Below are 25,361 nucleotides of genomic sequence, written 5' to 3' on the forward strand. Positions count from 1 at the left end.
TATTTTTAATGGCATGGACTTGTGGGAGAGGCCTGCCAGTCGTCTCATCAAATGTGCCTTCTAGAATTTTCTGTCGCTTCTCTCCCTGAGGTATCATTTCACTTGTTTCTCTATTCTTTGTATTTCTCATAACCTGGAATTTGGTTCTTGTGACAGTTTGAAGCTGTATGTCCCCCAGAAAAGACCATGTTCTTTTAATCCACTCCTGTGGGTGTGGATCTATTGTGGGTGAGACCCTTTGATTAGGTTATATCAGTTGAGGAATGCCCAGGGTAGGTCTTAATCCTCTTACTGAAGTCCTTTATGAGAGAATAAAGCATAGAGAAAGCCCCCACGGAAGCTGAGGGAGGACACACAGTAAACAGAGAGAAAGCCACTGAAATCAGAAGCTGAAAACAACGAAACCTGGGAGTGAGCAACCAGCACACGTAAGCCACGTGCCTTCCCATGTAATGGAGGAACCCCGGATGCCAGCAGCCTGTCTTCAGAGAAGGTATCGTCCTGTTGATGCCTTGAGTTGGACATTTTCAAGGCCTAAGAACTGTAAATTGTAAGATAAATCCTCATTGTAAAAGTCGACCCATTTCTGGTATATTGCATTCTGGCAGCATTAGCAAACTAAAACATAAGGCATGATAGACAAAAGGAGTTAGGGGCTTACAAAACTAGGGGTGGTAAAAGTCAGGGTCAAGGGCATGTCACTGTCCCTGTGGCCCAGAAGTGGGGAAGCCACTGCTGCTGCCACCAAAATTTCCAGCATGACAACTGCCACTCTCACCCCAGAGCTGAGGATCTGATGCTGGAGAGCTGAGTGTGCCCACTGCATGTCTCCCCGCCACACCTCCTGGCCGGCACATGGGGGTCGCTGCTGCCTGGGCCACCCCACCGGCCTTCCCAGCCCCTGCCTCTCCTTGCTCTGCGTGTTCCCGGCACCCAGAGCTGAACTTGTGCCCTCCCCTGCTCACACTCCTCCCATGGCTCCCCAGTGCCCTCAGGTAAAATAAAACTTGGGGAGGTGTTGGAGATCCCGATTCTCCGATCTTGTCCGACCCAAACCCCCTCCCCAAACCAGACACCATGCTGGGCATCTTGTACCCAAGAACCTCCCAACTCCGAGCCCCTGCCTGAGGAGCCCCCTCTTCCCAGAATGCCCTTCCCACCCGTCACACAAGGCCTGCGTCACCATGGCCACCATTCTGGTCTCCCCGACAACCCCCTCTTTGGTTCCAGGGCTTCTCCCTTTCTGACTCAGAGGCCCAGGAAAGAGACACAGGTCAAGACAGTGGAGGGCTCAGGCTCAATGGCTGTGAATTTTCAGGAAGTGAGAAGGGGTCCGGTGCAGGTGGGGGGTGGGGGGTAGGGGGTGGCCGGGGAGGGGGAGGAGGTGTCCTGACCTCTGACCCCTCCCCCCAGAATGTCACCCTGGCCCTGGCTGTGTTCACCATCCTAGCCTCCATCTACTTCTTCAACAAGGCGAGTTGGGCTGGGGGCGGGGTGGGGTGTCTCTGTCCCTGCACCCCTGGGCCAGCGTCTCTGCCGCTCTTTGTCCCCTGTGTGGCTTGACTCACTCTGTCTCTCTGCTTCTCTCAGGCTCAGCAGTGAGAAGAACGCAAGATCTCAACCTAAGGTCCCCACCTCTGCCCTGGACTTGACTCTGGCCTCTAAGATCAAATAAATGTGACTGAACCGCAGACCCCTCCCCGTACAGCTCTGTGATCAGGGGCTGGGCCCAGGGCTGAGGGAGGAGGGGCTGGGGCCTGGATCCCTGGGTCTGAGGGAGGAGGGGCTGGGGCCTGGATCCCTGGGTCTGAGGCCGGAGGGGGCTGGGGGCCTGGATCCCTGGGTCTGAGGCCGGAGGGGCTGGGGGCTGGACTCAGCCATGAGAGAGGAGTAGCTTCCGGGTCTGAGGCTGAGGACCCAGATATCTGAGCTGGGAGGCGAGGACATTCCACATTTGGGTGCAAAGGCTCAACACCCAATCATTACTTCCCTCTGAGCCCTGGTTTTGTTCTTGGTCGAACAAAGGTGAAAAGCCTTATCCAGTAGACCCCAGGGGGCCACGGCAAGGGCTGCCTGAGATCAGACATGAACGGACTTTGCAAATTGCAAGGGGGTCTGGAATTATCATTTTCATATAGTATCAACACACCTTCCTTTTTTCTCTTCTGAGCAAACTTCTACTCACCTTTGAAGACCCTCTGCCAATCCCCCCCTGTAGAAGTGTCCAGACAGGCAGCCTGTTAGCAGGCTCTCACCTACCGCCCCCTCCCCACCCTCTGCCCACATCCCCTGCGGGGAGTGGAGAGGCGGGAGGCCCCCGAGCCTTCGATGCCAAGAAGCAATTTAACTTCAACCCAAGATGTGGAAAGGCAGCTTTTGAGTAGGGTGTCCCTACATCCTGGGTGTCCCGGGAAAGGCGGAGCTGAGGCCAGTTGCAGCGTCGTTGGGAAACGCGCCCCTTTTAATTCTCAAAAGCTTCCTGATTTGGGAAGATCAAGGATTACTCACGAAGCTCTGGTTGCAGAACTCGGAGCGACCACGCGGGGGCGGTGTTGGACCACTTTCCCAGCCCGAAGGGGCGGCCCACGAGTTGCGCTCTGGAGGGGACCCTTATCTCCGCAAAATCAGCATGCTGCAAACCGGGGGCGGGGGCGTCCTTGCTGCTTCCTCCCTCCTCCCTGCCTGGGTTTCCTCTTCCCCGGGACCCCCGCCCCCGCCTTCTCCTCGGCCTCCTAGCTCTCCCCTCCAGACCTGGGCTGGGGGTGGGGGAGGCTCTCCATGCCCAGAGCTCACCCTGCTTCTCTCCTGCTCTCAGTCCTCCCATGGCTCCCCAGTGCCCTGGAGGAGAGGTCCAGACCCTCAGCCTGGTGGTATTTTTGTTTGGTTCCATTTTGACCATGATTTGGTGTGTGTGTGTGTGTGTGTGTGTGTGTGTGTAAGTAGTAACACACATATATATAACATAAATTGTGCCATTTTTTAAGGGTGCAATTCAATGGCATTAATTACATTTACAAAGTTGTGCAACCATCACCACCTTCCATTACCAAAACTTTTCCATCACCCCCAACAGGAACTCTGCCCCCCCCTTAAGCATCAGCTCCCCATCCCCCTTCCCCCAGCCCCCCCCCCCCCCCCCCCCCCCCCGTAACCGCTAACCTACTTTGTCTATGAATCTGCTTATTCTAGACATTTGTTGTTGGAATCACACAGTAAGTGGCCCTTGCTGCCTGGCTTATTTTGCTTAGTATCATGTTTTCAAGATTCATCTGGGATGTACCATGTATCGGTGCTTCGTTCCTTTTTTGGCCGAATAATATTCCCCGGCATGTACATAGCACACGTTGCTGACCCACGCATCTGCTAGTGCACTGTGACTAGTGCCGCCATGAACACGGGTCTACAAGAGTCTGCTCAGATCTCTGCTTTCAGTTCTCTGGGGCCTGCACCTAGGCGTAGAATTGCCGGGTCATATGATAAGTCTGGTTTCACTTCTCCAGGAACCTCCAAACTGGTTTCCGCAGTGGCTGCACCATTTGACCTTCCACCAGCAACGCCCGAGGGTTCCTCTTTCTCCACATTCTCAACCATCAACCTGGTGTTTGAGGCACTGCACAACCCAACGCCCTCAGTCTTTTTTTTTTTAATCTCAGCCACCTCCCATGTCCCCTCCATGCTATGTCCTTAGCCACATATAACTCAGAGATCGTCCAAAAGCCATGCACACACGCACACGTGTGTCTGCTCAGGCTGCACCCCTTCCCGGGAGCCCTTACCATCCCTCTTTCGTGTCACCTCCTCCAGAATGGCTACCCTCCCCCGGGCAGAACGAGCTGCTCCTGCCTCGGCCACCCCCCCTCCAGCACCCCCATCCCCACCCCCACCCCCATGGCTGCGACTGGAGCTTGGGAGGGACAGGAGGGGGGGGTGATGGACACTGCTCAGGACAGGGTCTGACTCCTGCTGGCCCCAGCCTGGGGGCTTATCGGTCAGTGTCTGAAACAAACCAGCATTGACCGTGAAGAGCTGTTGCATTTCCCCACCCCGGGGGGGCTGCCGACCGCTTAGTTCTGGGTCTGCCCGTCCCCCGGGAGCCATCAACATGGCAATTTCACAGCCACAGGCAGCGGAGATGGATGGGGACAGCCGGCGGTGTGGGAGCCCCTGCGGGCGCGTTGAAAATCCCTCGGTGGCCCCACTGCTTGAACCTCCCCGCCCGGGCTTCGATTCGCTTTAAAAGCTCCCCCCGGAGATGCCAGTGTGCGTCCGCGGTCCAGAGCATCGATTCTCTAATGCGTTTTCCGAGACCGCGGAGAAGCTCCTCCCCGGAGAGGAGCCTTTCAGAGGCTGCAGCTGGAGGCGCAGGAGGCTCAGAACTGGGGGCAAAGGTGGCCCTTTAGTCTGGAAGCTTCTGGGGAGCTGACGCGTTCCCCAGGGCGGGGGCCGGGGGCCCTGACCCTGCCCGTCCGCACCCCGAGCCTGACGCCCTGTCCCTGTCCGTGCTCCTTCCTGTGCGCCTGGGACTGTGCGTCCGCCTCTGGGCTGTCCCTCCCTGATGGCTGCCTCCGTGACTCTGCGTCCCTGTCCGTCAGTCCGTCTGCCTCCGTCCCTCTCCACGCCTCTCCTTTGGGTGGATGCTGGTTCTGTTTCAATCTCTCAGCAGAGTCTGCGGTTTCTGCCCCTCACTGTGGCTTTGTCTCCAGGTCTTTCTCAGTCTTGTCTCCCACTGGGATCCTCCCACTAGGGTCCTCCCTCCCACCTCCACCTGCCGCCCATGTCTGCGCCTGGTTCTCTCTCTGAGCGTCTCCACTTCCACCTTCCCCCTCCCTGGGTCTCCGTCCCCCTCTCTGGGTCTCTGTCCCCCTCCCTGGTCTCCGTCTCCCAGCACCGCAGCCTCAGGGGTCATAAGGCGAGGGTGGGGTCCAGGAAGCAGAAGGTGCCCCGGGGGTAGCAGGAGCTGGTCTTGGAAGGGGGTCAGCAGCAGGAGGAAGGTGAAAGTGGCATCAGCCATGGCCTGGTGGCCAAAACAGAGGGGTGCCTGGGAGAGATGCCAGTGGGGTCCCACCTCTCCGACAGCCAGGCCGTGGCCGGCAGCGTCCGAGAGAATGCCACGCGGGAGCCGAGAAGGAAGAGCCACCAGCCGGAGTCACACAAGGGCCTTCCAGGGGTCAGCAGGGCCACAGGCCTCCGTGTAGCCCCGTCTAACAATCCTCCGATTGCCCAGTCACCAGCCCGGCCCCCCACCTGCATCCTCACCCTCGCCTCCAGCAGCCCATCGCCTTCAGGCCCATCTCTCAGCACGGCCCCTCCTCTCCGATCCCACAGCCCCCGCCCTGGCTCCAGCCTCATCCCCTCCTGCCTGGACTCAGGTCCCACCTCCTCCCCGGCCTCCCGGCCTCCGGTCAGCTGGCACTGCCGTGTCAAGCCCCCTCAGAAGGTTGCTACTGACTGGTGGGGGGAAACTGAGGCTCAGAGACAGATTCACCTGCTCAGAATCCTGTAGCAAAGCAGAGACAGAGCCTGGGTTTGAACTCACATCTTTCTGACCCCAAAGTCCAGGATATTAACTTGAGGGACCCGCCCCCAGGTTCTGCTCTGTCGGCAGGCCTCAGTTTGCCCCCTCTGTTCCCTCATGTCCTGAGCTCACCAGCAGGTGGGGGCAGGTGTCCTCCAGGGCATCTGGGCGGGAGCTGGTGGCCTGTCTTCCTTGAGGGCTCCAGGGCGGGGATGTGTGGGCATCTCAGAAATGGACGAAAACAGAAGCAGGAACCAAGGTGTGACTGGAAATCAGAGAAGCAATCAGGCAGGGTGTGAGCATGGGCCTCGGTTTCCCCATCACCCCAGGACAGAGCCCGCTGTGGCCCCAACCACCTCACCAGCCCCATAGCTGGCCACTTCCCTTCCCCCTGCCCTGCAGAGCCTAGAACAAGCTGCACAGTCTCACACACACACACACTCATACCCAGCCTTTGCCTGACTATTTCCTCATCCTGGAGCACCTTGTTTTACCCCATAGCTTCAGCTGGCAAACTCCTACTCATCCTTCAAAACCCAATTGAATGCTGCCTTCCCCAGAAATTCTTGTCTAACCACCGTTCAGCACACCAGACTGGGCCAGGTGTCACTTTCCTCATAGGCAGGGAAAGTGGGTTCAAGCTACAGTAAAGGAAAAAATTTTTGTGGGTCCCCCCCACCCCCACCCAGTGAAGGTGAACAGGTTAAAATCTTTTTAGGGTTTTTCTTCCAGCTGCATTCAAAACTGCTGGGTGCCAGGATTTGTGTCACCTCAGCCCACCCATAGCTCACTTTGCCCTTGTGCTACCCGGGGCTGTAATCACTGGTTTCCACCTCTGCCTCCTCTTTCAGGCTGGGAACCGGGGCAGGAAGTAAGTGTCTGGTGTGTATGGGGCATTGTGCAAAGATCTTCACTTGTACCATTTTAATTCATTCTTCCAAGAACCCTATGAGAAAGATACTATTGCTGTTCTCATTTAATCAAGGGGGACACTGAGGCACAGAGCAAGGTTAAGTAACTAGGTCATCCCATTAGTGGTTTGAGAAGGGAACCCAGGTTGGTCAACCCCAGGACCTGCCGCTTTCAACCTGTGCATTATCCTGCCCAGATGAGTAAATGAACAAGGAAATAACCCTTGAACAACCCACCCATGTGAGGCCTTTAGGACATGTCTGCACCTGGCAAACTCCAACTCATACATCAATTCCCAACTCAAATATCCCCTCCTCCAGGAAGCCCTCTCTGACTCTTCCAGGCAGAGTCCTCCCACAGCCCCTGTCCCTCCCTCTGTTGCAGCCCTGATCCCTCCAGGCTGCAACTGGCTGTGCCGTCTCCGTCTCCCCAACTGTGCTGGAGGCCCCCTGAGGACTGATTGACCCTGTGTCCCCGATATTACCCAGCTCAGGGCCAGGCCCACAGGAGGCCTCAGGATGTATTTGTGAAGGGAGCTGACAGTCTGGAGACAGACCAGGAGAAAGCCAACAATGGGAAACAGCTGTAAAACCTCAGTCTGTTTCTCCAGCAAGGAGATGGCTCGGGGCTGCAGGGTGCAGGCTAAAAGAGCACTGTAGCAGGAGTCCAGATACCCATCACCTCACCCTCACCCACTTCTGCCTCCTGGGTGTCTGATCCCTCATTGCATCTCTCCAAGCCTGTTTCCTCACCTGGAGAATGAGGGATCCATCAACAATTCAGGGGTGAATAATACAGCATGTCACAGACATTGCCACATGGGATCCTCCCAGCAGGCTCCCCGCAGCCCTCCCCACTTTTCCTGAACATGCCAAGCATGTTGCTACCCCTGGACCTTTGCATCTGCCTTGCCTTCTGCATGGGACGCTCTTCCCATGCATCCTCTAGGCTGCCTCATGTCATTTGGGCCTCTGCTCAAAAGTCACCTCTTTCTAGGTTTCCCTGACCACCCCATGTAAAACAGCAGCCCTTAACCATCCTTCCCCTGACCCCCATAACACTTATGATCACATACTGTTTAATTTCTGGACTGTGTTCATTGTCTGTCTACTCTTCCCAATGCTTTAATGACCAACCCACATGAGGACAGGGGCTGTAGGAGGACTCTGCCTGGGAGAGTCAGAGAGGGCTTCCTGGAGGAGGGGATATTTGAGTTGGGAATTGATGTTTGGGTAGGAGTTCGTCAGGTGGCAATGGGAATAAATTCATTCATTTGTTTGCAGACATATCCCGAGCCTCATGTGGGTGAGTCGTTCAATGCTTTAACATACAAACTCTGTCAGAGCAGGGATTTTCATCTCTTTTGTTCACAGCTGTATCCTCTATACCTAAGACAGAGTCTGGTGCATAGTAGGTGCTCAGATATTGTTGAATGAATGCAAGTAGGGCTCCCATGTCCAATGTGGTCGGCAGAATAACACCCCACCCCCAGGATGCCCATATCTGACTCCTCGGAGCATGGGGCTATATCCCCTCCCGTGGCAAAGGGGAAGGGAGACTGCAGATGGAATAAAAGGGCTTTAGGACAGGGAGGTGGATTATCGGGGGGGGGGGGGCAGTGTAACCTCAAAGGTCCTTTAGTGGGAGAGGGACGCAGAAGAGGGAGCTGGAGAGAGACTCGAGGACGCTGAGTCACTGGCTTTGGAGACAGAGGAAGGAGTCATGAGCCAACGAGTGCAGGTGCCCTCTCGAAGCTGGAAAAGGCAAAGAAACAGATTCTCCCGTCGAGTTTCCAGAAAGCACGTGGTCCCTCTGACACCTTGATTTCAGTACAGTGAAAACAATTTCAGACTTCCGACCTGCAGAACTGGAAGATAAGAAAACTGCCTTGTTTTAAGCTGCTAAATTTGTAGCAATTTGTTACACCAGCCAGGGGAAGCTGATACTCCCATTTGAGAGACCAACAAGTGGAGGCTTTTGGAAGGAGCCAGCTCGCCTGGGCCAAGCGGTCGCTCAGCCACTGGGTTTGCTCTGGGAGAAGGGGTGGGAGTCAGGGACCCAGGCGGCCAGGGATGGATGGAGTGTGTGTGTGTGTGTTGGGGGGGTCCTGGATTACAGCACACCACCAGCCTTTCCCCTCTCTCCCTCCTCATCACCCCCTTCCTGTCACTCCTGCCCCTCCCCCACTGTCTCCATCGCCCAGCCCCAGCTCTGGCCTGGTCCTCTCACCCTGCCCCAGAGGGGGTCTCTCTACCCCCAGAGCTGACCCTGCCCCTCCCATGCCCACAGCCCTCCGGGGCTCCCCAGCACCCTCCAACAAAGTCCCAGCCCCTCAGCCTGACCTTGGACTCAAGAGGTCAAGGTCGAGGGCTGACCACCCACCTGCTCCCCTTGAGTGGAGCCCCGAGGTCTGGTCCCCTGGACCTCTGGGCCTTGGCTCTCCCTGTCACAGCCCCGCACAGCCTGGCCACCACCCTTCTGTGGTCTCTCTGAGGTCAGGGCTCCCCCATGGCCCCCCTTTTCCAGTGAGTGGATCACCGTGGCCCCATAAACCCAGCCCGGGTCAGTGAGAGATGTGTCTGTGAATGGGATGGCACATCATCCCTCACAGCTGCTGCGCCAGGCCAGAAAGGAACCAGACAAAAGACCCACCCTGGTGGGGAAGACATTCCCAGGTGAGGCTGGCCCATCCCCCCACCCTTTCATTTTATTCCTCAGGGACAAAAACCGCAACAGGGAAACCCATGGCACATCGGGATGCACTCAGGGAAGAATGTGGGCTGCAGGCTCTACAGCGCTGGGTTCGAATCCTGACCCTGCCTTCTACATCTTGGAGCTTCATGGCCGGGGTAGAGCTCACGACAGGAATAGAGCCTCCAGGTTTGCAGCCGCAGCGGCGGGCTGGGAGGTGTCAGGGGGGTGAAGCGTGTCATGACAGCCGTTTTCCAACGTTTGATGACAGTCTGTCTCCCACGGCTGGGAGCGACTCACACTGGGCCAGACCGGGGGCACCGCCTCCCTTTCCTGGTTTCTGGAGACAAGCAGAGGTAGCAATTAGGAGAGCGTAACTGCCTCCTTCCTGCCTGGGAGATAAACATCTTGTCCTGTGGCGGCTGAGGCACGCGTGGGTCCTGCTGTGTGCTCCGGGACTCGAGGTATGAAGCACGGCCGAGGTGGAGGCCACCGGCTCTGGTGGATGGAGACGGCCAGCGGCTCCCCCCATGGCAGCCCCGCTCCCCGATGGCAGCCCCCCAAATCTGGGTTATCTTTGTCCCGTCTGCCCTCCTGTCACCAGGGGTGCCTCTTTCCCCCCACCCCCCCGGAATGTGCTGGGTAAACGTGATGGAAGGAGTCAGACTGTCAAGTCCTGGCTGCTCAGCTCCTCGCCGCGGGGCGTCGCGTCAGCGCCTGCCTGAGCCTCAGTTGGCCCCGTCTGCGCAATGGGCGCAGTCGAGGCCCCTCCCCAGGAGCGCCGAGACGTGGAGTCCGCGCGTTCACACGTTCATAAAGCTGTTAGGATTTCGTGCAAGAATGAGTGAATCGCCTTCTTGGGTTCTTAGAGCAATTTCATTAGACGATACATAGGGTTTCTAATCCCTATTTTGCAGAGTAGAAATCCAGGGCTTGGAGCATCCTCCCCAGCCGTCTCTCCCAGAAGCTGCCCCAGGGAGCACCAAGTCCCCCGACTCGGCCCCGCGCCTTAGTTCTCTGCCACCCGGAGGGGAAGGCGGCTCTAAAAACCGCGAAGTCTCCCCGCGAGAATGCTTAACCTCATTCATTGTAAAATCAATGCAGATTAAAGACCTCACCGCGATCCCACTTTTCTCCCCCGAGAAGACAAAGATCGAAGAGCCTAACGCTGCGGTGGAGTTGGCGAAGCCGGGGCGGGGGCGGGGAGCCCTCGCGGGGCTGCGGGCTGGGGCTGCCCGGGGAGGAGAAACGGATTCAGCCTTCCCGGGGCGCGGCGGGCGCCCTCGGACCCAGGAGTCCCCGTGGGAGGAATTTATTATAAGAAGACAAGGTGGTTGACGGCAAACACGCGCGCGCCTCCGGGGGGTTCTGACAGCCTTACCCACCGCGGCCACGTGGGGTGGGGGTGGGGGGAGGTACTCTGGGTGTCCTCAGTCTACCTGGGGGAAACCGAGGCACGGAGCCTTGAAGCAACTCAAAGCGTCACCCAGCTGTAAGTGGACATCAGGCTGTGCGGCCCTTTTTGAAGTACTCACAGACGTCCAAACATGCAAATGTAAACAGTATTCTTATAGTTAGTAATTAAATTATAGCATTTATTTTGTTATTAATTTATTGATTAATTAGATATGTGCGGGAAGAGAGAGCAAGAGGGAAGTACTGGAGGAGATGCATGGAAAAGAGTAACTCTGTTTTTTTTTCCCAAAAGAAAACAACTTCTAATCACTGTTCACTGCTTTTTCTTTTTTCATTAACTTCCTCATTAATCTCTATCAATGCGTTCTTTCAACTTTGAGTGCATTTATTTATTTTATTGTTCTTTTTCCAGCTTCCCAAACTGTTTGCTTAGCTCACATGCTTTCGGACTATTTCTTTTCTAATTATGGGTTAAAGCTATAGATTTTCCTCCCAGTACAGTTTTGGCCCCAGCTCACAAGCTTTGAGGGTACGGCTCTCATTTTTAAATAAACAGGGATTTATGTTTACCTTTCCTTTTAACCCAGGAGTTTTCTCAAGGGTGTTTTGCAATGTCCAAGGCCATTGGAGTGCTTTGTTGTTGTTATCCTTATGTTATTAGTTTCTAATTTTATTTCAGTGTCCTTATAGAATGTAGTATCTATTAGATCTGCATTGAGAGATCAACCTGCGTTTTTTGCCGCCTAACACACCATCACTTTTTGGGGGAGGAAAAGAATCTCACAGGCTCCTGACTTTTTAAAAGATGTTACAAAGTTCATTATTGGGACAATTAGGAATTTTGACTGTTTATTACGTTAAAGTGCTTGAGGATGATTCTGACGTGCTGGTTGTGCAGGCTGCGCTTGTCTCGGGAGAGCCAGGCTAGAGAGTTCACAGGTGAACAGCGTGATGTCGGCAAACTGCTTTCACATGGCTGGAAATTTCCGGGTTGTGCCTGGGACCCCTGGACCTTGCTAGGGACGGCGGCTGTGCCTGGGGTCCCTCTCCGGACTTCCTGTTCACCATCGGTCTGTTGCACGTGATGATAAACTGTGGTGTGTGTCTCTGTGTGTGTGGAGAGAGAGCGAGCGAGCACACAGATGTGGGTTTGGACAAATAGCATTTGGTAAGCTTAGTTGAAAAGTATATTGTATTATTCTTGTAACAGTGTGTTTTACGTTTTTCAGATTAAAATTTTCAGAGAAAAAAGGGAACAAAAAAGTTTACAGTGAGATTTAGGATAGCGGCTAACTTCCAGGGAGATGGAGGGGTGCTTGAGAGAAGCGGGGGGCGTGCTGGGGTGGCCGACTGGCTCCCTGTCCACGACCTGGTGAGTCGCACGAGTGTTTGCTTTGTGTGTAATCAATGATTTCCCTATTTCCCTTTTTGTATTGTTCAGAATGTGTGTGTGTGTTTTTTTTTTTTTCAGAATGTGTGTTATATCTAACAATTTTTAAAGTTTCAAAGATATTATCACAGCAGATTCAAGGCAATCTAAATGTCCATCAGCAGGGGATTGGTGAAATACATTTGGGCTTGTTACATACCTGCAGGGGAGTACTTGGCTGCCACACAACTGAAAGAGAACTCGGTAGACCTCGTATGTACTTACAGGCCACCATCCCCAAGCCACACTGATGGCAAAACACACACACATCCACTCACACACACACACACTCACATGCTCCCACACACGTGCACGCACAAAAATATACACTCTCACACCTGCACTCACAACACACTTACACTCACACATCCATGTCACACGTGTACACTCCCCCGTGCCCACTCACACTCATGCAATGCATGGTCACACACGTGTGCACACACTCACACACGCATACACACCCACACATGTAAGATGCAGGTGAGTGTATATGGTGTGCTCTATATGTGTGAAAAATGCACACACAAGATATCTGACAGACTCCAGTGAGAAGTGGGGAACCAAGTCTCAGTGACCCAGAGAGAATCATTTTCTTTTTGCAAAGTGCACACACTACTTAAATTTTTTAAAAAATAAACCATTTTGTCTAGTTTATTTTTCTAAAAAGCCTCTATCCTCCCTCGGTCACTGCATCATTTAATCCTCTGCTCGTCCATGCAATGTGGGAGGATTTGGTCCCATTTCTCAGGGCGGGGGGCTGAGGCTCAGAGGGGGCACTTGCCAGAGCTGCTCAGATGCGGCTGCTTCAGCTCACGAGGAAGGCGTGTGGTGGCTGCTGGTCTGGAGGAGTTTTGCTTTACTTCCACCTAGAACCAAGAAAGTGCTCCCCTGTGACAGGGACCACTAGGATTTCTGTCCCTGGAAAGCAATATTTTTTGGACGCAGTAGTGAGGCTACTTCGGGTTTCAAGTAACAGAAAACCTGGCTCCCACTGGCTTAAACAATAAGGAAATTTATTATCTCACTTTACATAAGTTCCAGAGGTTGGCAGCATGATAGTTAAGTACATGCACGCGACTCGGCAGCTGGAAAAGGGACACGAAGCAACGGTGGCTTCAGAGAGCTCGAAATCGAAATCTTTCTCTTCCAAGGGTGAGTAAAAGCAGTGTGGAGACTCCCTGGACACGGTCTCTTTCCATGTGGCTCGCCACCACAACCGCTGGGGCAGATTGCACAAGTGGCCCCTGTTCTCCACTCCATCCCCTTTGCCATGCAACTTTGCAGATGTTCCTGTCCACAGGTGCAGTCCATTTCCTCATCCCTTCAGTCTAGTTGGTCCTGTGGCTTGGTTTGGCTGATGGGATGTAATGTTAGCTGCACTGTATGCCTTCCAAGTCGAGACTTCAAGGGTTTTGCATGCTCCCCTCCCACCCCAAGACCTTTGCCAGCCACCACGTGAACAGGCCCAGGCCAGCCCATGAGATCGTGACAGATACGTGGCTCGGGCACACCCATCATCCCATCTGAAAGCCAGACCCCTCCTGAAGCAGGGTCACCTAGCTGACCCACAGCTGACCATAGATGAATGAGGAAGTTCAACCAATACCAGAGGGACTGCCCAGCTGAGCTAAGGCCAAATTACTGACCCATAAAAATTGAAAAAAAAAAAAATCATGGTTTAAGCCACCAAATTTGGGGATGTTTGTTATGCGGCAGAAGCTAGTTGATGCATCTGCATTCTAGACAATAGAAAGAGGAAATAGAGGCATGGAGAGTACTTCATGGAATTTGTGTCCATCACTTCTACTCTCATCCTGTGGGCCTGTTACCTGATCACACCTGGTTGGAAAGGACACTGGGAAATGTAGTCTTTTTTTTTTTTTTTTTTTTCTGTCCCCAGTTTTAAAAAGATCAGAGTCTTACTATAGAGGAAGGGAGTACAAATCCTGGAGAATATCTGGGGATTTAGATAAGAAATTGCTGGGAGGATGCACTAGTTTGAATCTGTTATGGACCCCTTAAAAGGCCTTGTTCTTTAATACAGTCTTGTGGGGGCAGACTTATTGTGGGTGGGAACTTTTGATTAGATTATTTCCACGGAGATGTGATCCTGCCCATTCAATGTGGGTCTAAATTAGTTTACCAGCGTCCTTAAGAAAGGATAAAAGGCAGAGACATTTTTTTTAAATTCAGTTTTATTGAGATATATTCACATATCATACAATCATCCATGGTGTACAATCATTTTGAAGAGCGCTCAGAGAAGCTTGGAGAGAAAACACCCAGAGATGTTTTGGAGACAGCTGTTGAAATGAGACGTTTGGAGTTGCTAAGATAAGAGATGAAGCCCAGTGTTTGCCCTGGAGAAGCTAAGCGAGAACCCTCAGATGCTTAAAGATCACTGGAATCAAAAGCTGAAAGCAACGCAACCCAGGAGCAAAGGACCAGCAGACACCAGCCACATGCCTTCCCAGCTGACAGAGGTGTTCCGGACACCATCGGCCTTCCTTCAGTGAAGGTATCCTCTTGTTGATGCCTTAGTTTGGACACCTTTATAGCCTCAGGACTGTAAATTTGTAACCTATTAAATCCCCTTTATAAAAACCAATCCATTTTGGTATTTTGCATTACGGCGGCTTTAGCAAACTGGAACAGAGGACTTCCTGGAACCGGAGGCAGGGTTTGGCAGGGTCTCGAAAGCCAGCTCAAGTGAAGGGGCTGCCAAGTAAGCAGGAGGACTTCCGGCTTCCACCCGAAGGCCACCACCCTCCCCTGGGGGCTTGACCTTGGGCGCAGGCGGACTGAGAAGCCCCTCTTCCCCAAACACCCTGGCCAGGGCGGACGGCGGAGACCAGAAGAACTTTTCTTGGAAATCTCTGCCAATGAACACATAGAGGAAGGGGTTGAGGCAGCTGTTGAGACAGCCCAAGGAGGAGGCAGCCCAGTGGAAAAGCAGCATCTTGGGGCCCAGGGGCTGCTTTGTCACCACGAGACGCCCCAGCTGGACCAAGAGTCCCATGTTGAACAGGAACCAGCAGATGAAGAAGGCACTCACCAACACCAGCAGTAGCCACTTCGGACGGCTGGCATGCACCTGGCCCTCCCACCAGAGCTCGGCCCGGGTGAGGTGGGTGCAGATGTTGATGATCACCAGGGGCACCAGGAAACCCACAAAGAAGTTGGTGGCCATCAGCGCCAGGTGTCTCCTCCACATCTGGGCTTCCCCTGCCCCATGTCATCTACATTGAAGTTGACGTAGCAGTAGGTGCACCCGTTCGGCCTCTTGGTCATCTGGAACTTCAGGTAGGGAGAGCAAGCAACGACAGCCAGGAGCCACATGGCAATGGCCAGGCAGCTCACCCGCTGCACGGTGCGGTGGTTTCGGGCCCAGACGGGATGGAAGACAGAGACACAGCGGTTCACAGAGATGAGGACCAGGAGGTAGATGCTGGTGAAGAAGAGGAGGGCCCACAGGCCTGGTAGAGTTTGCAGGCCCACCCCAGGAGGTTCTACTTCCCAGCAGCCACGGTGTATATGGAGATGAGCAGGAACAGGGAGGTGGTGAAGTCGGCCAGGGCCAGGTTGAAGAACCAGATGGTGGTGACCATGTGGGACAGGCGGCAGGTCATCATCCAGAGGACCAGCCTATTGCCCATGATGCCCATGATGAAGGACATGCAAAGGACAGCTACAGTCAGCTGGCGGAGGCAGCCCACCTCCTCGGGCTGGCACTTGGGGGCCGGGGCTGCACTCATTTTTCTAGAATGGGAATGCCCACATGTCAGTGCCACAGACAGCCTTTTGCCAGAGCCCACGGTCCCCTCTGAGAACTCATTCATTCATTCATTCATTCCCCCATTCAAAACATTTTTTTTTATCAAGTGTGTGTCGTATCACTATGATACCATCTAGGTCCTGGAGATAAGCTGTGTAACAAAACAGGCCCTCTTGGAACTTACCTCCTAGTGGGGGGAGTGAGACAGGAAACATAACACATATAATAAATATATTTAGAACGTTAGAAGTGTTGTGGGGGAAAAATGTAAAGTAGAGGCTCCTGACTTTTGGCAAAGTCAGAGTAGCTTGGTCAAGCCGATCGTCCCACAGATAATAATTATAAAACATGGACAAAATATTTAAAATAAAACCTTTATATGAGGACACTGGAGAGTGATCAAAATCAGGCAGAATCTGTAGGGGAGTCTGCCCTTGAAAGAGGAATTGCAAAGGGCCAGATCTGTGAGTTTGCAGCCTTTTGCGTGAGGCTGCAATGCAATTTTTTCAGCTCTAGCAGCAGAAGCTGTGGGTGTCCTGGCTTGAGGTGTGAGAGGAGGGAAGAGGTAAGAATTAAGAGCCAGAAGGTCAGCCAGAAAGATTGTGGGGTGGGGAGTTGTGGGAGGAAAGGAGCCAGAGAGAAGGTACCTCCCCCCCAAATCTACATATAAAACCCATCCACCCAAATCCTTGGCTGAATACCCCATGCATGTTCAGGGGAGACCCAGGAGACCTGGGGGAAAGCAACACCTGGGATTCGAAAGAACCGAGCAGAGAATCCAGAGGCTGCCAGCACAGGGAAGACAGAGTTTGGGGCTGGAGTCCAGCCAATTTAACTGCCTGCTAGAACAGAAATCACTCTTCACAGGAATATTGCACAACGCAGAGTCTCTACAATATATCATTCATGGTGTGCAGTATCCACTTAAGAACCACTAGACATGTGAAGTAACAGGAAAATATGAGTCATACTCAAGGGAAAAAAACACAGTTACTAGAAACCAGCTCTGAGATAACATGGATGTTGCAATAAGCAAAAACTTTAAAGTACCTAATATGAATATGTTCCAGGACTTAAAGGAAAACATATGCATAATTAACAAAAAGATGGAGAATCCTAGTAGCAAAGAGGATTCCATAAACTATATATAAAAAAAGAGTCAAATGTAAAGTCTAGAACTGAAAAATACAATTTATGTAAAAAATTCACTGGATGGAATTCACAGAAGACTGGAAATGAAGTCAATGAAATTGAAGATAAATCACTAGAAATTATCCAACTGGAAGAACAGAGCAAAAAATATTAAAGACAATGAGCAGATTTCAGAGACCTGTGGAACAGTATCAATGAGTCTATGCTACAAGACACTGAAGTGTTAGGAGGAGAGGAAAAGAGAAAGGAGCAAAAGTGAATTTGCAGAAGGCTGAAAAGTTACCAAATATGGTGAAAGATACTAACCTACAGATTCAAGAATCTCAGTGAACTCCAAAGCAAAATAAATACAAAGAAAATCACACCCAGGGACATCATGGTCCAACTGTTGAAATCCAAAGATAAAGAAACAATCTTGATGATGGATATTGATGATGATAAGCAACATTATGATTGTAAATAACACCAGTGGATTATAGATCTGCATGTAATTAAAGGAGGGAAACTTTAGGTTGTATATATGTTACTAAAATAAAAATTAAATAAAAAAGAAACAATCCTGGAAGCAGTCAGAGAAAAATACAAAACAACTATAGGAATGTCTTCTGACTTCTCCTTAGAAACAGAGGACTCCATAAGAGTAAATCAACCTCTTTAATGCACTGAGAGAAGAAAAAAAAATCCAGAATTCTATAATCTGTGCAAATAGCCTTCAAAAATGATGATGAAATAAGGACATTTTCAGGTAAGGCAAAAAGGTGAGAGTTTGCTGCCTGCAGGTAGTGTGTCACAAGAAACGCTAAAGGAAGTTCTTCAGGCTGAAAAGAAATGACCCCAGGAGGCAGCATCTACAGGAAGGAAGGACGCGCATCAGAAATACATATATACTTTTAAATCAAGACCAGGGGGAGTGGAGGTGGGGGGCGAGACAGGAAAGAGCAGCTTGTAATATTAAATGTGGTGGCTAGGGAGGGCCTCATTGATTGTGACACTTGCGCAAAGACTTGAAGGAGGCGAGAAAGGGAGCCCCATGACCCTCTAGATGAGCAGGCGTTGCAGCTCGTGCAAAGGTCCTGAGGCCGGAACGAGCTTACAACGCAGGAGGAAGGGCCAAGCGGGCGGCGTGGCTGGAGAAGCGCGAGTGGTGGGGGAGGGCACAGGAGCGGCTCGTACAGGGCCCTGCGGACTCCCACCGCTCCTACCCAGGGCGAGGTGGGAGCACAGGAGAGCCTTAAGCAGAGGAGAGGAGGATTCATCCGACTTAGGTGGAACAATCACTGCGGCGGCTTCTGGGTTGAGGCTAGACCGAGGAGGGCTGGGGTGGGAGCAAGGCAGGAGGACTCGGCTGCAGTGATCCACGTCAGGAGGGGTGGTGGCAGCGACAGGCAGGAAGATGGGAAGCAGATTCTGGATGTGTCTAGAAGGCGGAGTTTTCCAGATTTGTCGACGGGCTGGAGGTTCAGAGTGCAAGAAAGAGTGATCAGGGATGACTTCAAGACCGTTGAGCCGCTGGAAGGTGGGGTTGCCATCAACCGCGGTGGGGAAGCAGTGGGGGGAGCAGGTGTGGGGAATGAGCAGGAGCTCAGAGTTGCACACGTTGAGTTTGGGGTGCCTGGTGGACCTCCATGGGGAGATGCCGGATAGGGGGAGCTCCCAGCTGGAGATAGACATGGGAGTCATTATAATGTAGCTGCTGTTTGCAGCCTCCAAGGTATATGATCACCCACCTTCTGGTTTGGGATAAAGAGCCTGAGCTGAGACGTCAGGCAGACGTGCTTGAAGGTCAGTTCAGACGCTGCCTGATCCTGTGATCTTGGTCGAGGAGCATCCCCTCTCTGAACCGGGATTGCTCATTTGAGACTGGGGACATGGAACCCTTGGACACACCCCTCTCCTTCTCCCCCTGCCTCCAATTCATCAGTTTTGCCTCCGAAGAGCCTCTTGCATCTACCAGCCCTCTTCACCCTGCCTCCCAGCCCTTTTGCTTTGATGCTTGTGCCCATCAAGCCACTCACTACCTTGTAGCCAGAACGAGCGTCCAAAAGGGCAAATCTGAAAACCCTTCTGTGGCTCCTCATTACTCTGGGGATAAACACAAGCCTCCCCAACACAGCTTGCCAAGCCTGTGTGGTGGGCTCCTGCCAGCGTTTCAGACTCCTCTTGCACCTCACCCCCTCGCTCGCTGTGTCCCAGCCTCTCTGCCCTCGTCTCCATCGCTGAAATTCACTGTCCTTCCCACCATGGGGCCTTTGCACGTGCTGCTCCCTTGGCCCCCAACACCCTCTGCCATTTTTTTTAAAGCTCATCCTTGGATCTGAGTTCGAATTTCACTGCCTCCAAGAACGCTTTCTCTGATCACGACTAAAGCAGATCCCCACCCCCCATAGAAAGTTCCTTTCCACCAAGGGATGGTCACGGGTAGAAATTGTACCACCTCTGTTGGATTATTTGATTTGCATCCACCTTCCTACGAGACACTGAGCTCCATAAAGGCGAGGCTGCACCTGGCTCTCTCACCTGCCCCTGGCACAAGGTGGATGCCCTGGACGTAATTGACAGATTACGAGGATTGACTGAGGACAATCTCCTGCTTGTCATCCAGAAGGCGAATTCATTCATTTACTCCCAAAATATTCATCAAGCCCCCTACAGTACACCAGACACTGTCCTCCAAAGTGGGGATACAGAAGTGATGAAAATAGTTACAAATCCCTGCCCTGGTGGAACTGAGGTCCCAGGGGCATGAGAAATTTCTTTGCCAGAGGAGGGGGGGTCTCAGATGTTTTCACCTCTGTGGCCACCTCCTTTTTGCATGTCCCAGCTGCTCCTCAACTCCCCTCCTTCCCAAGCACCCCCCCCACGAGCTCCCTGAGACCCCTCCTAGCAAATCCCAGCCTCTGTCACCGTGTCCTGTGTCCAAGGGTGAAGGTTAGGTCGAGGGGGCTCTGTCTGTCTCCGTGTCTGTCCTGGGCAGCTGCCAGCCTGTTCAGGGTCAGGGTGAGCATGGCAGGAAGCCAGCCAGGGAGCTTGGGAGCTGATCAGGGTCCAGGAAAGAGTCTTGAGCAAGAGTCGTGGTGGCCCCAGAGAAGGATATCAGGGCAGTGAAGTATCACCAGATGTTGGTCCTGATAGGTGGTGGGGGTGGGGCAGGGAGCTTGGGGGGCTAAATGGGAGAGAAATTCCAGGAGGTCCTTTGGCTGCCTCATTCCAATTGTCCTCATCCACCTTTCTTGTGTCTTTCTCCTGCCCCAGCTCAGGAAGGGACTCAGCTTCCTTCAGCAACTTCTAACTCCTTTGAGCTGTGTAACCTTGGACAAGTTACCTAACCTCTCTGTGCCTCAGTTCCTGTATCTGTAAAATGAAGATAACCATAGTTCTTCTCTTATTGCGTTTGGCTTGGCGAATGTTAGTGATGATTAATCCACGACATGGATTTATTTATGTAGATGTTTGGGTTGTGAGCACAGTTTCGACCACTGAAACTCGGACCTACCTCAGGAATCTTCTATGGATAAAATGATATGTATGTGGTGCTTGGAATCCTGGATGACACAGAATTAGTGTTTTGTAAGGGTGTGTTGAATAAGTAAATAAGCAAATGATTCTCAAGCACAAATTTGCAGATTAAGAGTGAAGTTTTCCCCAGCCCTTGGGTAAATGAGGACAAGTCATGAGTTTGTTAAGCTGGATATAGCCATTTATCAGCCCCACCTTTTTTTTTTGTTCACCTTCTCTCTTGAGGCAGACACTGTTCTCTGACTATCCAATGCCCATTTCCCCTTCTTCTTATGATTAAAACTCCAGTTTTGTTCTGGGCTGCAATGTATCCAGATAGAATTATCTGTTCTCCAAAATTTGCTTGCGGCTAGCAGTGGCTACCTGACACTGTTCTGGACAACCAGATACAAGCTGAGAGTTCCCGGGAAACACTTGCTTTCTGAATACAGGCACCTTATTTTCCTCCTTCTTACCCCTCTCCCCTTTTTCTGCTTAGAATACAGGCAAGGGTCTTTGGGTGCAGCAGCCATCTTGCAACCATGAGGCCATAAGGGGTGAAGACTACAGGCTCAGGGTGGTGGAGCAGAAACTCAGAATAAGCCTGAGTTCTTGATGGCATGTGTATCCATTAGGATTCCAATCTGTTGCAAATAGAAACCCAACTGCATAACCTGTAGGGACTGTTATTTTTCTCATGTCAGCAGTGAATCCAAAGGTAGGAAATCCAGGGCAAGAGCAGATGCCTGGGAAGTTATCAATGGCCCAAGTTCCTTCAGCTTCTTTCTTCATTATCTCTTCTCCTTCATGGTGATAAGATGGCTGCATTACCTCCGGATGGCACACGTGCATTCCAGGCCATTAATAGTAACAATAATAAAGAAGATCAAGAAGGATCATAAGGCATATCCCAGCTGAGTCTGTTTACCCAGCTCACTTTCACTTATATCTCTTTGGCTGGAAATGGGCCATATAGCCACCCTAGCTGCAAGGGAGTCCAGGAGGTAAGTATTGGTAACCAGGAACATTGCTTCCAGGAATAAAATTCGAGTACCATTGGTAAAGGAGAAGAGAAAAATAAATATTGAGTAGGAAAACAGCAAACACTCCCAAAATACTATTGAGCTGCTTATCAGCCTGGGATGACTAGCTCTAGAATTTCTTCTTACATGAGATGCATAACCTTTAACTAGTAAGACAGCTGTTTGGGGGGTGGGCCTGTAATTTGCAACCAAACATTCCCAACTAGTCCACAACTATCCTTCATGCACACCACTCCATCCTTATCATCCCTATTGGAAACCTATGTCAAAAGCCTAATATATAGGCATGCATATATGTTCCTATAATCATATACCAACAAATACATGCACAAAAAACATATATACCCATATACGTATTTACATACTCAGATAGGAATTATTTTTGTCATTTTTTTTAACCCAAATGGGATCTTATGACACGTAATTTTCTGCTGTTAGCTTTTCTCCCTCAGTAGTACCTCGTGGAAATTCCTCAGCTCAGTTGCCATAGCTCTAATCTACTGTTTTAAATGATTGCATAATATTCCAAGTTGCTGATATATCATAATTATTTATTCAACCATTATCCTTTCATAGGCATTGGTTTCCAGGGTTGTTTTTTTGTTAGTTTTCGCTTTGGTTTTCCCCTACAAATAATGCTGAAACAAACATCCTTGTACAATATATCCTTACACACTGGTGTTTTTATTTCTATGGGGGAGGTTCTCAGATTAGTTTTACAGGCACAATAGGAATGTGTACTTATAATTACCGTTGCCGGATTGCTTTCCAAGAAGGCTAGAATATTCACGTCTCTACCAGCGATGTGAGAGCAGTCTTTATCTCACGTGTCCACCAGCACCGTTACCATATATGCTAGAGACCTTCTGTATATTTTTCATGTACATCTGGGGCTGGAAGCCTGAAAACTATGTGTTATGGGTTGAACTTTGTCCTCCCAAAAGGTACACTGAAGTCCTAACCTCAACACCGCACAATGAGACCTTATTTGGAAATGGATCACTGCGGATGCAATTAGTGATGATGACGTCATACTGGAGGAGGGTGACTAGTGTCCTTAGAAGGGAGGAGATGCAGACAGACAGACAGACATGGAGGAGAAGGCCCTGCGGAGACAGAAGCGGAGACGGGAGAGAGGCATCTGCGAACTGGGGGACACGAAGGGTGGCTGCAATCACCAGAAGCTGGAAGAGGTTCTGGAGGGAGCGTGGCCCTGGCAGCACCTCGATTTCTGACCTCCAGCCTCCAGAACTGCAAGGTGACAATTTTCTGTCATTTTACACACCTACCCCCCACCTCCACCCCACCCCAGTTTATGGTACTTTGCTACGGAAGCATCAGGAAACGCAGACACCACGCGCCTAAGATTCCTTGGCCAGCCAGAGTCCAATTCCGTTCTCACATGGAAAGGCATTAGTATGAGATTAGGAGGTGTTTTAGTCCCTGGCTGCTAAAACGAACACCATGCAATGGGTTGGCTTAAACGGCGGGAATTTATTGGCGCTCGGTTTTGAGACTAGGAGAAGTCCAAACCCAAGGTGTCATCCAGGAGACACTTTCTCCCGGGAGACTGCGGCGTTCTGGGCCGGCTGCCGGGGAGCCTCGGCCCGGATCCTCTGTCACCTGGTGTGCACGTGGAGGCCTCTCCTGCCCCCCTTCCCCTCTGGATTCCATTGATCCCCAGCTTCTGGCCCCTCCCCTTGGTTTTCTCTCTGTGTCTGAATTTCATTCTCTTATAATAGACTCCAGTGAAAGGATTAAGAACCGTCCTGATTGGGCTGGGACACACCTTAACTGAAGTAACCTCACCCAAAGGTCCTGCTCACACGGGGTTCACACCCACAGGAATGGATTAAATTAAGAACGGGAGTTTCGGGGTGCGGACAGCTCCAACCACCACAGCAGGAGAAAGGGGAGCAGATGCCATTTCTCCCGTGCTGGCTGCGGCAGCGGCGGTGACCAACTCAGAGCTGGAGACAGCCACTGCGGCTCCAGGTCGTCGGCAGTGAGCCAGGATTACGGGCTCCAGCCCCAAAGTGTCTCCCCGGTCTCTGGATAAAGTCCCCTCCCGCTTTTACTCCTGCTGCCCTTCTGACATCTTGGCGACCATTTCTCTGCATTTAATCCCTCTCTGCATGAAATATCTACAGTGTTTTCAGTTTCTTACCTACACACCGCGGTAGCTGGTATCCCTCTTTATAAATGTATGCCAGTCAGATCCACGGAAAGCACTATTTTATTGTTACTTCAATTCACATTCCCAAATCAGTAGTGAATTTGAGCTTCTTAAACTTGAATTTACCCTTGCATGAATTGTCTAAATATACCATTGAATTGTCCAATTACAAATGGATTCAACAGTTATTCAATCAACAAACAAGCCCTGAAGCTCCATTATGTGTCAGGCGTTGTCCTGGATACTTGGGACAACATGAATGAACAAAACAGAGATACTTTCTCGCGGGGAACAGACAATAAACAATAGACATAATAAACCAGGGAGCCAGAAGGATCGGAATGTGGAGGTGGGGCCAGTGGGCTGGTTCTATTTTAAATAAGATGGTTGGGGTAGGAGCATAGAGCTGGTGGCCGGGCGAGGTGGGGTGAGGTTGTGCAGTTGGTGGATATCTAGAACAGCCTGCCGGGCAGAGGGAAGGGCCTGGCTGAAGCCTCAATTTTGTATTTCTCCTAAGCCAAAACCATGATCTAGTCAATTCCCATTGTTTAAGCCAACCCATTGCATGGTATTTGTTCTGGCAGCCAGGAAACAAAAACATACATGTTTTGCAAATTTTGTACATAAACAAAAAAGAAAATGGAAGTGAAGTAAATTAATGTCTTCCTAAAATTTCTTCCCAATCAAAATCCTTTTGGCTTAGAAAAACTTTGTTTTGGAAATTTCATCTAATTTCATCTATATATTCCTGTTGCTTCCCCACCACATACCAGATTATTTTGAAGCAAATTCCAGGTAGCATATCATTTCAGCTGTAAATATTATAGCATTTAACTGTGAAAGACAGGACTCTTTAAAAAAAACATATCATTATTGCCCCTAAAAAATAACAATAATTCCTTGTCAGGCACGTTAAAAAAATCCATCGATGTTTACAGTTCCAATTGTCTCAAACATTATAGGTTTTTTTTTTTGGAGGTCTTCAACCCTTCTAGGTCCCTTTTTGACTCATAATCATTGACGTATATATTTTTCTAATACAGTCCCATCCTCTGTGCCATCTAGCTCAGGGATTGCCAAACTCTTTCTGTTGGATCGGATGGTAAATATCTTTGAGGGCCACACGGTCTCACCTGGAAATATTCAACTCCATTGTAGCTTGAAAAAGCAGCCACAAACAAGAGGTAAACAAATTGGTGTGGCTGTATTCCAGCAAAACTTTATTTCTGGACACTGAATTTTTTTTTTAATTTTCTTGCGATATATTCACATACCATGCAGTCATACAAAGCGTACATTCAATTGTTCATAGTATCATCATATAGTTGTGCGTTCATCACCAAAATTGATTTTTGAACATTTTCCTTACCACACACACAAAAATAATAAGAATAAAAATTAAAGTGAAAAAGAACAATTAAAGTAAAAAAGAACATTGGGTGCCTTTTTTTTTTTTTTTTTTTGCCCACATTTTTCTGCTCATCCATCCATACACTGGACAAAGAGGAGTATGGTCCATATGGCTTTCCCAATCACATTGTCACCCCTCATACATTTTTATACAATTGTCTTCCAGAATCAAGGGTTCTGGGTTGTAGTTTGATAGTTTCAGGTATTTACTGCTAGCTATTCCAATTCGTTAGAACCTTTTTAAAAAGGGTTGTGTATATTTTGCGTCAGAGTGCCCACCAGAGTGACCTCTCGGCTCCTTTTGGAATCTCTCTGCCACTGAAGCTTATTTCATTTCCTTTCACATC

At 50.8% G+C, this 25,361-nt stretch overlaps 1 protein-coding gene across 1 annotated transcript; it reads left to right on the plus strand.

Moving 5' to 3' along the window:
- Positions 1–509: 509 nt before the first annotated feature.
- On the plus strand, positions 510–1,690 carry LOC119521568 (uncharacterized LOC105372440 homolog). The gene is made up of 3 exons (XM_037819965.1): positions 510–1,321; positions 1,414–1,473; positions 1,591–1,690. The coding sequence occupies exons 1-3, from the start codon at positions 1,148–1,150 to the stop codon at positions 1,600–1,602; spliced, it is 246 nt and encodes an 81-aa protein (XP_037675893.1). The 5' UTR covers positions 510–1,147; the 3' UTR covers positions 1,603–1,690.
- Positions 1,691–25,361: the final 23,671 nt, after the last annotated feature.

The sequence above is a fragment of the Choloepus didactylus genome, chromosome 27, assembly GCF_015220235.1.
Source record: "Choloepus didactylus isolate mChoDid1 chromosome 27, mChoDid1.pri, whole genome shotgun sequence".
Taxonomy (NCBI): domain Eukaryota; kingdom Metazoa; phylum Chordata; class Mammalia; order Pilosa; family Megalonychidae; genus Choloepus; species Choloepus didactylus.

What these genes read in the sequence shown, in the direction of transcription:
- LOC119521568 (XM_037819965.1), top strand. Translation starts at nt 1,148, where the DNA reads ATGCCCTTCCCACCCGTCACACAAGGCCTGCGTCACCATGGCCACCAT. An exon ending in TGGCTGTGAATTTTCAGGAA is followed by an intron (nt 1,322 to 1,413) that starts GTGAGAAGGGGT and finishes CCCTCCCCCCAG; the next exon opens with AATGTCACCCTGGCCCTGGC.